The sequence below is a fragment of the Vulpes lagopus genome, chromosome 3, assembly GCF_018345385.1.
Source record: "Vulpes lagopus strain Blue_001 chromosome 3, ASM1834538v1, whole genome shotgun sequence".
Lineage (NCBI taxonomy): Eukaryota > Metazoa > Chordata > Mammalia > Carnivora > Canidae > Vulpes > Vulpes lagopus.
The window spans coordinates 63,990,675-64,005,506 of NC_054826.1; the positions used below are offsets into that span (position 1 = coordinate 63,990,675).

The following is a 14,832-nucleotide window of genomic DNA, read 5'->3' on the forward strand; positions in this document are numbered from 1 at the left end:
GAAGGATATAATACATTAAATATGAAAAAATACAAATGAACAAAAATTCCCTAGCTACACATTAATCTCAACCTCCTTCTCTAATAAATTACCAAGAAAAAATGGAAGTGGGAGGAGGCGCCTAAGTTTGGCATTGGCTCCTGATTTTGGAGGATGGTCATAATCTCAGGGTCGTGGGATGATCTCTAAAGTGATGATCTCAAGGTCATGGGATCAAGCCCTGCAAAGGGCTCCATGCTCAGCAGGGAGCTGCTTGAGGATTCTCTCTCCGCCTCCTTCTGTATCCCCATCTCAAATAAATAAACTGTTTTTATGGTTTTTTTTAATAAGCCGTTTTTAAAAGAAAAAACAAATAAGACAGTCTTCCCCTCCATAACCATTCCCAATGAAAACTATTTAAGTACTAAAATGGCTAAAAAAGACAGAGAAGCAGCCACCTTGATCATTCAAAACTTCTGTTACCTGTACTTAATTCTGTGGGCCAATATGCCAAACACCTATTGCAAGAATTCTACAGTTCCGATTACAACGTATAAGAAGACAGATAAAAGCCTCCAATGGGAGACCCTACCTCCAATACATCAACTTTTTTCTCCGGGTGTTTCAGAGCCTTATTACATATTCAAACTTTACTCCTTAAGCCTCTCTTTGAGGTATTTATACTACAGCACTGAAGGCTGCTGAAGCTTTAAAAAGTCAAGGCTGAAATTTATGTTTTCTCCTTTTAGTCCTGTCTATAAGAGAAGGTGTAAGGGCAGATCTGCCCAAAAACAACATGAGGTGATTGAATGACCCTTCCTCAGCAAGAATATTGAGCGTAGATAGCATTATTCTAGAAAGAAACTCTGCTGTGATACCAACTAATCTCTGACATTTGCTCATTAAGGACTGCTACTTCTTTTGATACTGCTCTAATGCTGGCTTATTAGGTAAAAATACACCCACTGTCATGACCATGACAAGGTTCAACAAAAAGACTGGGCCAGATAAGTGAAAAGGCAAAAAAGAGAAAGTTCAACTTTGTGATAATCTTTTTCTCCTGCCACATGGTTCAAGGAAGTGAAGATCTGTTAATAAGGAATTCATGACTCAGAGTATCATACTGATACTACACTGTAACCAGCAGGACTCCAAATAATGTATCAACACCTGGTCTAAATTGTTAAACTTTAAAAAGACACTTCTAATTTTAAAAGAATGCAAGATCCCAATGCCTCTTTCAGATAGGAACATATTCTCACATTATGAATTTAGTAAATGGCCTGTGTAGTTGAAATAGCTCTGAAACAGAGATCCACAACCCAAAATAGCCTGAACACTTTTGTTATCTCAACCAATGGGCAGTTAGCCATTCATTCCTTCCTCTTAGTATATATTCTACTTGTTTCAGACAAGGCCCACAATAAACTCAATGAGAATATTCAAATTCAGCTATATCAGATGTTTAAAAGCTGAGAATGAATATTCATTCACAAAATTTCTATTACAATATTTTGCACATAAAAAGCAAATACTACATATATGTTCATTTAGTAAAATATATATATTTGTACATGTATGGTCATAGCCTGACACTGGAAATAAAGTAATTACTCCAACAGATGTGATCCCGGCCACTGAGAAATCCACAATCTAGTGGAGAAAATAAACACTGATCAAGTATGGTGAATGTCTCAGGACCGTATATATATGCTGAACTATGCTGAACTGCAGTAAAAGATAAGGAATAATAAGACTCTCTCAGTTGTGATACATATAAAGCATAAGTATTTTATCAGTATATAAATAACTAGTAATTAAATAAGTATATAAAATGACCAAACTCCTTTTTTAACAAATATATAAGAAATAAATATTGAAAACCAATTAAGTCCCATCCCCATAAAAGCAGTTCCCTTAATGCTGCCCTTACTCGTGGACTATAACAGAAGGAGCCAACTTAAGATACTGTGTTTAATAGCTCAAGACTTTTCCTTTTACACAATCACTTTTATCTTGTCCACTTAGAGTTACACTGGTGTTATTTATAAAACCCTTAAGAAAAGCTCAACTTTGCCCACAGATCACTTCTTCCTGTGGCCTCGCCATGGCGCTCTACAGAGCTGCAGGGCCACTGTGTATTCCTCCATCTATGCTGACCTTGACAAAGCTGCCAGAGATATTTTCAACAAAGGATATGGTTTGGGGTTGGTGAAACTGGATGTGAAAACAAAGTTATGCAGTGGTTGTGGAAATCTCAACGTCGGGTTCATCTAATACAGATACTGGTAAAGTGACTGGAACCGTGGAGACCAAATATAAATGGTGTGGGTACGACTTTCACAGAAACAGAACACTGATAACACTCTGGGAACAGAAATCACAACTGAAGACCAGATTAGCCAAGATTTGAAACTGACATTTGATACCACATTTTCACCAAACATGGAAAAGTAGTAAAATCAAGTCTTCTTACAAGAGGGAGTGTATAAACTTTGGTTGTGATGTTGACTTTGATTTTGCTGGACCTGCAATCTATGGTTCAGTCGTCTTTGGTTATGAGGGCTAGCTTGCTACCAGATGACTTCTGACAGTGCCAATCAAAGCTGACAAGAAATAACCTTGCAGGGGATGGCTGGGTGGCTAAGTGGTTTAGTGCCTGGGCGTGATCCTGGAGTCCCGGGATCGAGTCCCACATCAGGCTCCTTGCCTGCTTCTCCCTCTGCCTGTGTCTCTGCCTCTCTCTCTCTCTCTGCGTGTGTCTATCATGAATAAATAAAATCTTAAAAAAAAAGAAAAGAAAAGAAAAATCTAGTGAACTCTGGATATTATTTTAAAAAAAAAAGAAAGAAAGAAAGAAATAACCTTGCAGTAAGCTACAGGACTGGGGACTTCCAATTAGACATTCATGTCACTGATGGGCCAGAATTTGGAGGATCAATTTATCAGAAAATATGTGAAGATCTTGACACTTCAGTAAACCTTGCTTGGACATCAGGTACCATATGCACTCTCTTTGCCACTGCAACCAAGTACCAGTTGGATCCCACTGCTTCCATTTCTGCAAAAGTCAGTAACTCTAGTTTAACTGGAGTGGGCTACACTCAGACTCTGAGGCCTGGTGTCAAGCTTACACTGTCTGTTCTGGTAGACAAGAAAAGCATTAATGCTGGAGGCCACAAACTTGGGCTTGCCCTAGAAGTGGAGGCTTAATCCAGCTGAAAGAAACCTCTGGGAATGGATATCAGAAGATTTGGCCTTAATATATTTCCAGTGTGACCAGCAGGCTTTTTTCCCACCCAAGAAGGTGATCAAAACAAAGGATGATCTAAACAAGAGCTATATTTTAAATATTTAGACAGTTACTTGTTAGCTGGTTTCTAGTTGAACTGGTTATCTAGTTACCAATACTGCAGTCCTGCAGTCACCTATACATTATTTAATATACATTTAACTGTTAAATGCACTACCCACCAATAATGAAATAGACCTTTATGAAAACTGTGAAGAAAAAAAAAGAAAAATTCACTTTTGAATGTGTAGATATATAAACAAATTTTTTTTTTTTAAGATTTTATTTACTTGAGAGGGAGAGGGAGAGAGAGAGAGAGAGATGGTGTGTGGGGCTTGATCCCAGGAGACCAGGATCATGACCTGAACAGAAGCCAGAATGCTTAAACAACTGAGCCACCCAGGTGCCCCTTAAACAAATATTTAAACTGGGGCTCTACTAAAATTAAAAACATAGTTGTAGAAACATTATAATCTTCAAAATTCTTCTGTTCTCTCAATCGCATGAGTAAATGTTAAGTATTATTGGAGCAAAGTTCACAATCTGACCCATTCATTTATCTCTTTTGATCCAAAGTTTTTCATTTTTCAAATGAAACTTCATGATTGCCTTAAATACTATGTAAATACAGAAATCCTATAAAAGTACTTTAAATACTATTAGTTCTAACAGGCTTTCAAGCTGAGCAGCCATATATACTGTAAAAAGCCTTTATTTGTTTTGCAGACATAAATACTTCTATGATGATCTGTAACTACTCTTACTTTTTTCCTAAAGAAATGCCACAAAATTGAATGTTGCTGTGAAACAGAACCCTACCTTCACATCATTCCTTTCATATAGGCCCTTTGTGCAGGCCATACCAAAGCCAGGCTTTAAACAGATAACCTTGCCAGGCTCAGGACACATGGAAACTCTATGACTAAAGGCATTCTTGTTGCTTCAGATTCTAGGTGGAAAATGTCCACTGATATTTAACAATCTTGCTCTAAGTGGACACAGAATAGTGCAGTAGAGAAAGCAAAGGATACAGAGTAAGAAAAACTGTTTGGGTTCAAGCTCTACTACTAACTAACTGTGCCACTGTCAGCAGATTAATTTCACTGATCTACAGTATACTCATCTGTAAAACTGGGACCATCAAAGTATCTACCTTAAGGGATTACCATGATATTGTATATGAAAGTATTTTATTGGGCAGCCCGGGTGGCTCAGGGGTTTAGCGCTGCCTTCAGCCCAGGGTGTGATCCTGGAGACCCAGGATCGAGTCCCACGTCAGGTTCCCTGCATGGAGCCTGCTTCTCCCTCTGCCTGTGTCTCTGCCTCTCTTTCACTCTCTCTCTCTCTCTCTCTCTCTCTCTGTGTCTCATGAATAAATAAATAAAATCTTTTTTAAAAAGTATTTTATTAACTATAAAGGATGAGACAACTATTCTTATTATTCACTTTATTAATTTCTTCCTTAATGTAGGAATTACATGCTCATTTTAAATTTGGAAAATACAGGAAAATATTTTTTAACAAAATTCACCCACAGGCCTATCACCATTGTTTTCATTGTATTTAATTATCTCTTGAGATTGTTTTTTTCAAAGTTATCTCTACAGGCAACATGGAGCTCAAACTCAACAACCCTGAGATCAAGAGTCACATGCTCTTTCAACTGGGCTAGCCAAGCACCCCTGTTGTTATTGATTTTACGTGAAATAAATCTAACATCAACCAAAAAAAGAAAAAGTTAAAGCAAAAATAATTTCAGACACTAATATTGATCATTTGCAAATGACAAAACCACTGATCTCTTTTTAAGAGCAGAACAGTCTTTCCCATCTATCAGGTTAAAGTAAAGACAAAGCCGCTATTTGTACCAGAGCTGGTTTCAAGAGGGCATGATATATGGGTGAGGCTCATAAAAGTCAAGGCCACAAAAACTCCCAAAATAAATATTTCATGAGCCCAAGGAGTGGTTACAACACATGCCCTCAGACGCAATGGAGAAGGCAAAGAGTCTGAAACCCCATTAATAAAACTATCACAACTGCAGGGTCACAGAGACCAACAGATTGTCATGGGCCACTTCAACAGAAAAAAAGGAAAATTTATATACCATGCTACAAGACAGTCTAAGACTTCTGACTTTTTCACACTGCTCACAGCATCCCACCCTTGGAACTTCTTACCTCTCCTCTATTTTTCCTTTCCCACCCTTCTTTCTCTTAGACCCCCTTTCTTGTTTTATTATTGCATTAGAATCACTCTGTTTCAAATGGCCTTATTCCATACAATGGAATATTATTCAGCAACAAAAAGGAATGAAGTTCTGATACAAACAAACTATGGACGAACCTTGAAAACATTATGCAAAATGAAAGAAGTCAGATACAAAAGACCACATATGTTATGATTCCATTAACACAAAATGTCCAGAATAGGCAAATCCATAGACACAGAAACTAGACTGGTGGTTGCCTAGGACTGGGAAGGTGGGGGACCAGGAGAGAATGAGTAACTGCTAATGGGTACAAGGTTTCTTCTTGAGGGGACATGGATTTCTTAAAATTAGATTGTAGTGATGGTTACACAACTCTGTTAATATATTACAAAAACAACTGTATACTTTACATGGGGGAATTGTATGGTATGTGAATTAAATCTCAACAAAACTGTTTTTAAAAAATGGTCTTGTCCAGGATCCCGAGTTGAACAAAGGACATGTAAATAAATATTCCCATCCTACCCCTCCCTGAGCGTGTAATAAAAGTGATGACTCAGTTGCGATAAGGTATGTATATTAAGTGACCAGACTACATTTGTTAAACAAATATACATGAATTTACAAATCCAAATGAGTCTTGCCCCTCCAAATGCAGTCAACTTAATGATGCCCTAAGTCAAAACTTGGTCCTCAGATTCTCAATAATTCTATGCCTTGGTTTGAGTAGATCTTTCCACTTGTAATGCCTTCCTTACCACATCTTTAAATCAAATCCCACCTGTCTCAAATGTTACATCCTCCAGGAAGCCTTCTGGATTCTCCCATCAAAAGTAACCTCACCTTCCTCTGAACTTCCAGAATATTTCACTGCCTTAGAGTCACTTAGCACTTTCAATCCAGTAACTTATTTTGCCTAGAATCATACTTACTGCTCTGACCTTAAAAGGGGGCCTCAATAAATACCTATTTGATAAATGAATGACTATGCTTAACAATTGAGAATTTCACCTTTCTCTGGTAAACTTTAATTTTGGAATTATACAAAGATCACTTAGACTCAAGAATGGTACATAAAATAGTAGGGCCTGGAATGCAGCCATGTTACACAACACTACCTAAGAATGTATTCTGGAGTCTTAAATTAAAATTAGTTATAAAAATAATAAATATGTAAATATGTAGGAATAAAAATGTAACTTCCCAAGGCAACTGAAAGAAACCCGAATTATATAAGTTCTATAATATTTGTTCAAAAATCAGTTTCATTATTTTACAATAACACCACATATTTTTTTCCTAACAAAACCTGGGAAGTCTATTATCAAGTTCTACTAACTCTTCTACTATATTTCTAATTAATTCCTTCTCCATTTTCCCTGCCGCACCCAAAGTCCAGAGCTTCATTATCTTCATGACCAACCTTTTTTTTTTTTTTAAGATTTTATTTATTCATGAGAGACAACAGAGAGAGAGAGAGAGAAAGGCAGAGACACAGGCAGAGGGAGAAGCAGGCTCCACGCAGGGAACCCAACGTGGGACTCAATCCTGGGACTCCAGGATCACGCCCTGGACCCAAGGCAGGTGCCAAACCACTGAGCCACCCAGGGATCCCATGACCAACCATTTTAAAAGGTCTCCCAATTTATCCTTCTTCCCACAGTTTCTTCTTTCCCTCAGCAATACTTATTGGGCCATCCTGTGTGCCCAGGGTAGGTACTGGGGAGCACATAAAGAAATATCAAATGAAGCCTGTCCTCCAGATACAACCTAGTTGGGAATTTGACACATGTACATAATCCAGCAGAATAGTCAGTAGCATATATATAACGGCCACAACTGGCACTGAGATTCCAAGCTGTAGGTAGGTCCTCTGGCCTCCAGAGAACACAATCTATCAAGTCTCCCTCCCACAGTCTTTGTTCATCTTATTAGATAAGGCCTCTGTTAAACTGTCCATATGTCATATGCTGACTTCGTCTCTAATTTCTCTCCAACTGACTTTCTGAGCTAGTCCAGACAATATAGTTGTTGTAACCTGGAAATGACTTACCAGTACCTTTGTTCATTATTGACTATCAGCACCATCTTCCCAACTTTCTCTCTGCTAATTCAGATCTACCACCAATCCCAAGTCCCTTTTTTGGTATGTACTGGGATGTAACTATATGTAATTTTTTTTCCAGCTCCTGACTAGCCTTACTTTTTCTGTATTTGTCTCACAATGTCTTTGCAGTGTTTCCTAATAAAGCATATATCACAACCACCTATGGAGCTTTTTAAAAATACAAAGGCCAGGCTGCCTGGTGGCTCAGCGGTTTAGCGCCGCCTTCAGTCCAGGGCCTGATCCTAGAGACCCGGGATCAAGTCCCACGTCAGGCTCCCTGCATGGAGCCTACTTTCTCCCTCTGCCTGTGTCTCTGCCTCTCTCTCTCTCTATCTCTCTGTGTGTGTGTGTGTGTGTGTGTGTGTGTGTGTGTGTGTGTCTCATGAATAAATAAAATCTTTTAAAAAATAGAATAAAAATACAAAGGCCTTGGGACACCTGGGTGGCTCAGTGGCTGAGTGTCTGCCTATGGCTCAAGTCATGATCCTAAGGGCCTGGGATCCAGGCTCCCTGCAAGGAGCCTGCTTCTCCCTCTAAGTCTCTGCCTCTTTCTCTGTGTCTCCCATGAATAAATAAGTAAAATCTTTAAAAAATACAAATACAAAGGCCTTGAGCTCCTCAGTTAAGTCTGAGATGGGAGTTGGACATCTTTATTACTAAGAAGCCCCACCAGTGATTCTGATACACACCTCAACCTGAGAACCACTGATTTATTACAATGCTCCCTACGCAACATTCAATTCTTATTAATTCATGCAATGACGCTCATAAATAACTTTTCTCTAAATAGCCTAACCAGATATCAACCCCTAGACTAAACTAGCTCTGTTCCAAGAGCAACATGTGGTTTTAAGATTTCATTTCCTGAAGTACTCCATGGAGGGACACTATTACCCTGTCTCTTTACATTGTTTCCTATTTGTTGAAAAATGGAGCCCTGGAATGCAGCCATGTTAGACAACACTACATAAGAATGTACTCTGGAGTCTTAGATTAAAATTAGTTATAAAAAGAACAAGAACAATGTAGAACTAGATATTCTGAATGAATACAGTGTTCCTACTGAATAGATTCTTACTTAATCTATACAGAAGGAAGAAGGGGAATTTGGTCAGTAGAGCTCCCCCCCCCCCCATGTTCCTAATTATCAGTCTCTCCAACTGCCCCAGAAGGGCCCCCAAAGGCTGAGGAAGACTTTCAAGCAGCTAAGGTGCCCCTGGAGTGTATTTAGGGCTCTGATCAGATAAGTAACCCAAGCCCCACCCAGACCCACAGCTTGCCTCCCAACCTGCCAACTCCCCTGACAACACACTATTTACACGGCTCGCTGGAGGAGCAGCATGAACTTTTTCCAAAGTTGTCCCTCACAAGCAGCAGCGGTCTGAGTCACCCACCCAGAGTGGGAAAGAAAGTGTGATATTAGTCAGGGGAGTGTTAGGAGCCTGGTCACAGCGCCTCTTCTTCCACTTGGGGAGGGAGCTCCGCCTCCCCTAGGAACCACCTAAGTTATTAGTCACAGCTGTGCGCTCCAGGGGTCTGCAGGCCACTCAGCCACCCACGAAAGTTGTGGGCTGGGGAGGAGACGCCCCGTCCCTCTCTCCGGCAGGGGCCGCAGATCCAGAGTCCACAGGCCTCTCCCAGCACTCCATCTTGCTTCCTGCCAGGAGGAGGGGCCGAGGAGGAGGGCCCCCGAGGCTGGAAAGGCCCCAGGGGGAGGACGCCGTTTGACAGCAGGTAAAGCCAGGTGGAAATCTCCACGGGAGGGCAGAAAAATGAAAGGCGGCTGGGTGAAACGAAAGAGGAAAGAGGGCTTACGGTCATGAATTATTGCATAAAGAAATATATAGAAATTAGCCGGGGGGCGGGGGGGGGGGTGAGAGTGCCAGAGGTGTGAGCAGAAGTGGAAATGCCTAGGAAAGGGAGGAGGAGGCCGGGAGACGAGTGGCCAGGAAGACGAGTGGACAAAAGAGCCAGACTCCGGAGCGCGGGGGAAGGGTGGTGCGTGCGGCGGGTCTCAGGGCGAGGGACCGAGGTATTAGAAAGGTGAACAACGCGGCTCAAAGAAGAATCCCTGGAAGGAAAGGCGGGGAATCCGTAGCAGAGCGCGCCAGCCCCTAGGCCAGACCCGGGAGGCCTAAACGGGTTCAGAGCAAGGCTGTCAACGTGAGGGGCGACGGCCGGCTGGGTGAAAGGGGCCATCAGACACCCTAACAACTCACATTTACTGAGCGCCTACCATGGGTCGTACACGCTGCGCTGGGCACTTTACAAATACCACCTCGCTGAATCTTCACAATACACCCGCAAGGCAGGCATTATTACGACTGCCCCCATTTTACAGATTGAAGAAACTGAGGCACCCCGAAGCTTGGGGGCTCGCTCAAGGTCACAGAGCAGAGGAGTCGGGATTCGAACCCATGGCCACCTGGCTCCGGAGCCCACGCGCAAAGCCACAGGCAGCGAGCCGGCGAAGGGGAGCCACTGGGACGTCTCCTGACCCCGCTCCCACCCCAGGCCCTGCGCGCTCACCCGGACAAGGTTGCTGACGGCCGCCTGCACGGCGGCCACGGGCGCGGTGAGGTCAGGGATGGCTTTGCCGTCCACCTCGCCTTCCTCGTGCATGATCACCAGGTGCGAGATCTGCTGCGCCACCGGCTCCAAGATGCTCTCGATCGTGCGCGTATGAAACACCGGCATCGCGGCGGCGAGCGGGGCGGCGGACCGCGGGCTACAGAGAACTGGGAACGGCGGGGCCGGGGACCCGCGGGAAGACCGACTGCGAGCAGCAACTACGGAGTCCGGGCTTCCCTCGGCGTAACCAGCCCCGCGGGCGCCCCGCCCCCTCGCGTCGCCGCACCCAATGGCAGCACCGCTCAGACCGGGGCCGCCGCTTCTATTGGCCCCGCGTCGAGCTGCTCCGCCCCCGCCCCCGCGCCGCCCAGACCCCGCCCCGCCCCCATTCCCAAGGGAGGGGCCTGGGATTGGGGCTGCGCCGCAGGGATTGCGACCGGATTCCGGAGCCCTAACGCGGGGCGCTCCTTATAAGGGCATGGTGGGAGCGGAGCGAGCGGTGGAGCCGGGGCCCCGCCCCCAGGAGCCGCCTCCCGCCCGGGCTCCGCAGAGCTCCGCCCCTCTGCAGAATCACCTCAGCGGGGCGGGGTCTCCTCACCTCCCCAGGCGCAGGAGTGTCCAGACCCCGGGTCTCCCCGCCCCCTCCTCAACTTTTCCCTCTGCACGACGCCCTCGAAATAATCTCTCCGCTTCCTCTCAGTAACACATGGAAGTGTTTGGGGTAGAACATTAGGACAACAGAAGTGCATAGAGAAGCATGAGTGTCCCATTCATTCGCACGCACCCCACCGGCTCCCTTCCTGGGGGATGGTCAGGGTCAGCAGCTCAGGGTGCAGCCTTCTAGGCTTGCCTAGTCGTTTTCTTGTTCGTAAGTGTCTTCTAAGTAGTGGGATTAGACACTTCCTGGAATTTGATACTTCCCCCCTTAATTAAAACCCCCTGGTTCTCATTCACCATTGATGGATATGGATCTACTTCATTCTTTGGTGACGGCTGCGTGGTATTCCGTTGCGTGAAATCAAACCATTTATATGACCGATTTCCTAGGAATGGGCATTCAGGTTGAGTTCTGGTTTTCAGAATTTAAAAAAAAAAAAACAAAAACGTTTCTGCATGAACATCATTGTACTTGCCTCTGTATTGTGCACCTGTCTTTATCTAGGGCACCTAGGTATCTAGGATACCCAGAAAGCCCAAGTGAAAATGAAAAAGTATATACATTTTGCATTTTGATATGACCAAATTACTGATCCTTTCATGGCGCACTTTGTGTACAGCATCTGGTGAATATCTTCCTTATCTCAAATTCTCTTTTGCCCAAGCTTTCCCATGCCAAGGTAACACTTGCACTAATATGTCCAAGCTGAAGATCCTCAAGTCAAATGAAAATATTTCTCAAAGTCCCACATTTTGCAAGAGGCTAAACTATGGGTGTGTTGTCCCGTGCAACTTTTTTTTTTTTTTAAGATTTATTTAAGAGAGATGGAGACAGAGCCGTGGGGAGGGGCAGAGGAAGAAGAGTCTCCAGCAGACTCCTGATGATTAGGGGGCAAGGAGCCCCTAGGATCTCAACCCAGAGACCATGACCTGAGCTGAAATCAAGAATCTGATGCCACCCAGGCACCCCTGGCTTATTCAGTTTTTGAAATTATTTTTTGTCTGGTAATACAGATCCCCTGTTTCTGCTGTACATGCTGCCAAATCCTGCACTTTTCCTTCTCATGATACCTTCACTTTCTTGTTACTGCTTCCATATCCTTACAGGCAGTGGAATTCATTATCTATTTTAAGCTCACATTTGTTTAGTACACTAGAAGTTCCAGGCACTGGAAAAACCCTTATTCAAATTCAGGTATATGCAGTGTACTTTTTTATTCTCCCCCATTTTACAGATGAAGAATCTGAACTCTGTAGTTTATCTAAAATTTCACAAAGGGGGATCCCTGGGTGGCGCAGCGGTTTGGCGCCTGCCTTTGGCCCAGGGCGCGATCCTGCAGACCCGGGATGGAGTCCCACGTCCGGCTCCTGGTGCATGGAGCCTGCTTCTCCCTCTGCCTGTGTCTCTGCCTCTCTCTCTCTCTCTCTCTCTCTCTCTCTGTGTGTGTGTGTGTGTGTGTGTGTGACTATCATAAATAAATAAAAATTTAAAAAATAAAAAAAATAAAAAAATAAAATAAAATTTCACAAAGGGTCAAGCTACCCAATTTGTGGGACCCAGTACAAAATGAAAATGTGGATCCCCTTGTTCAATGAGCGGGGAAAACTGCTGTTAAAGACACTAAAATGGGGCACCTGGGTGGCACAGTCGGTTAAGCATCCGATTTTTGGTTTCAGCTCAGGTTGTGATCTCAGGGTTGTGAGATCAAGCTCTGCCTCGGGCTTGCACTCAGCATAGTATCTGCTGGAGACCCTCTCTCCTTCTCCCTCTGCCCCTCCCCGCCTCTAAAATAAATAAGTAAATCATTTTTTTTAAAGATACTAAAATATAAGGTTTATTCCCTTCTTTGCAGCCTCTCTCTCAACTTGTAATGGTATTTTTTTTATTTATTATTTAATGTCACATTACCTGATCAGCGAGATACCTTTGATGTGAAGACAGAACCCCCACAAGAACTTGGGGGCCCACGCAACCCACTGGCTGCCTGGAGCCCCCTCCTGCCAGCTGCCAAACTGACATACTGTTCCCAGCTAGAGGCAAGGAAGCCAAGCCAGGCATTTCTCCTTCCCACAGGCCTTCCTCTACAACCCACAGCAGATGCGTGACCACAAAAGACTTCTTTCCCTCCACACTGAGGCTTGCTCAGTAACTGAATCAAGGGAGAGAAAGAGGCCCACTGCCCCTTAACAACCCCCAAACCTACGGTGGTACCGGGAGCTTGAGTTGGGAACGGCCACTACGATGCCTCACCCCTTGTCACTATGGAGAGCACACTCGGAACCCTGCCCAGGACAAAGCAGAACCCAGCTGGGATCACTGGACAGCAGTGGGGACAGGAAGGGGAGGCTACCCGGGTGGGGTTAGGGGACCAAGATGTTGGGGGAGCAGGCAGCCTAAAACCCATCTGAAGGAGATGGTGAGAGGCAGGACCATACAAATCTGCAGCACCAAACCCCTGGTGCATGCTCCACGGTCCCATTGGACTTCTAAAATAAAAACTCGAAGATAAAATTGTTAAAAATCAAGACAGAGGGGATCCCTGGGTGGCTCAGCGGTTATGTGCCTGCCTTTGGCCCAGGGCATGATCCTGGAGTCCCAGGATTGAGTCCCACATCGGGCTCCTTGCATGGAGCCTGCTTCTCCCTCTGCTTCTCTCTCTCCCTGTGTCTCTCATGAATAAATAAATAAAATCTTAAAAAACAAAAAATCAAGACAGGGACTACAGAGCATTAGACCTCAAATGTGAAGCTCTTCGGAGATCAGAGCTTGTGTGACTACATCGACTGGACATCCTGGCCTGTGATCCCGGCCTTAGTTCACAGCTGGTAACCCAAGTCTGACCACAATGGACTCTTAATTACTAAAGAGTTCTCAGAAACCACCTTATCTCTCAGAAACCCTCTCATCAAAACAAATGAACTTTTTGTCTAGCCCACCACAGCTACCAAAGCTGTTTTCTCTGCTTATTATTTCACATTAGTAATATTTGGGCAATGGAATTATGTACAGTCCTTTTTCTGTAATCTTTACTCTGCCTCCAGGTCGATGATTATATACCTTATGTGCAGTTTAACACATTCTTCTGTCCTGTGTATTTCCTGCAAATCAGCAGCAAGATTCAGAGGCTTAATCATGCACTAGTCTTCTCACTGAAATATATTGTTCTTACCTCCAGGCTAACCATATTAGCCTCCCTAAAATACCACATGGCACATGCAGGCCAGTGCTCCCCTCTATCCACATCCATGTCCGTGTCTGTCCCCCTCCTTGCGAACATCCATGTACACACATCCATGAGCACACATCTTCCTTCCACACATCCTCTAAAATCTTCCATGGCACCTTTTAATGAATGTTAACATCAATGCCCTCCACAGTCTGGGCTCAGACCAACCTCTCTGTCTTCTGCATTCCTGCCCAGATGCACAGGCAAGTGGGTTAAATAGCTCAAAGAGCACAAATTTGGAGTGTGAACCGTACTTGGGATTGAACCATAATCCCAACTTTACAATTTGATTGGGACAGAACTCTGGCAGATGGCTTTTCTTCTCTCTGCCTGAATTTCTTCCCTTGTAAGAAGTAAAATAATTCCACCCTTATAGAGCCGACGAGAGGGTTGGTAAATGAGTTTGTGCAAAGCACCTAGGAGATCCTTTGTGAAAGGGAGCTGCTATGGTTACTGGAGCAGTCACAGGAGATATAATCACAATCTCCAAAAATTACTGGTAGAGTTTCCCTTTGGAGCTTTTGCCTACATTTCTTTCCCAACTAGAAAGATCTCTCTGCCTCTCTAATCTTGCCCACTGTGGTAGGGGAAATTCTAAGATGTCTGCCTAGATTTTCTATCCCTGGTATAATCCACAAGACTGCAAATGTAATGGATTTTACCTCCATGGTGCTATTATGGGTGACCTTAAAATAGGGGACATTATCCAGACAAGTCTGACCTAATCCCAGTAGCCCCTTTATATATATTTTTAAAGATTATTTATTTATTCATTTATTCATTTATT

The 14,832-nt window shown here is 43.8% G+C and overlaps 1 protein-coding gene and 1 pseudogene across 4 annotated transcripts in view; one reads left to right on the forward strand and one right to left on the reverse strand.

Moving 5' to 3' along the window:
* The window catches only part of VCL (vinculin), a 114,197-nt gene extending 103,702 nt beyond the window's left edge, over nt 1-10,495 (reverse strand). The window contains exon 1 of one of the 4 annotated variants that reach the window (XM_041748681.1): nt 10,120-10,495. In XM_041748681.1, coding sequence (XP_041604615.1) covers nt 10,120-10,287 — 168 coding nt within the window. In that variant the 5' untranslated portion in view covers nt 10,288-10,495. The remainder of the gene's footprint in view (nt 1-10,119) is intronic. The other 3 variants (XM_041748682.1, XM_041748683.1, XM_041748684.1) reach the window with 3 other exon arrangements.
* Nucleotides 1,945-3,580, forward strand: LOC121487225 (annotated as a pseudogene).
* Nucleotides 10,496-14,832: the final 4,337 nt, after the last annotated feature.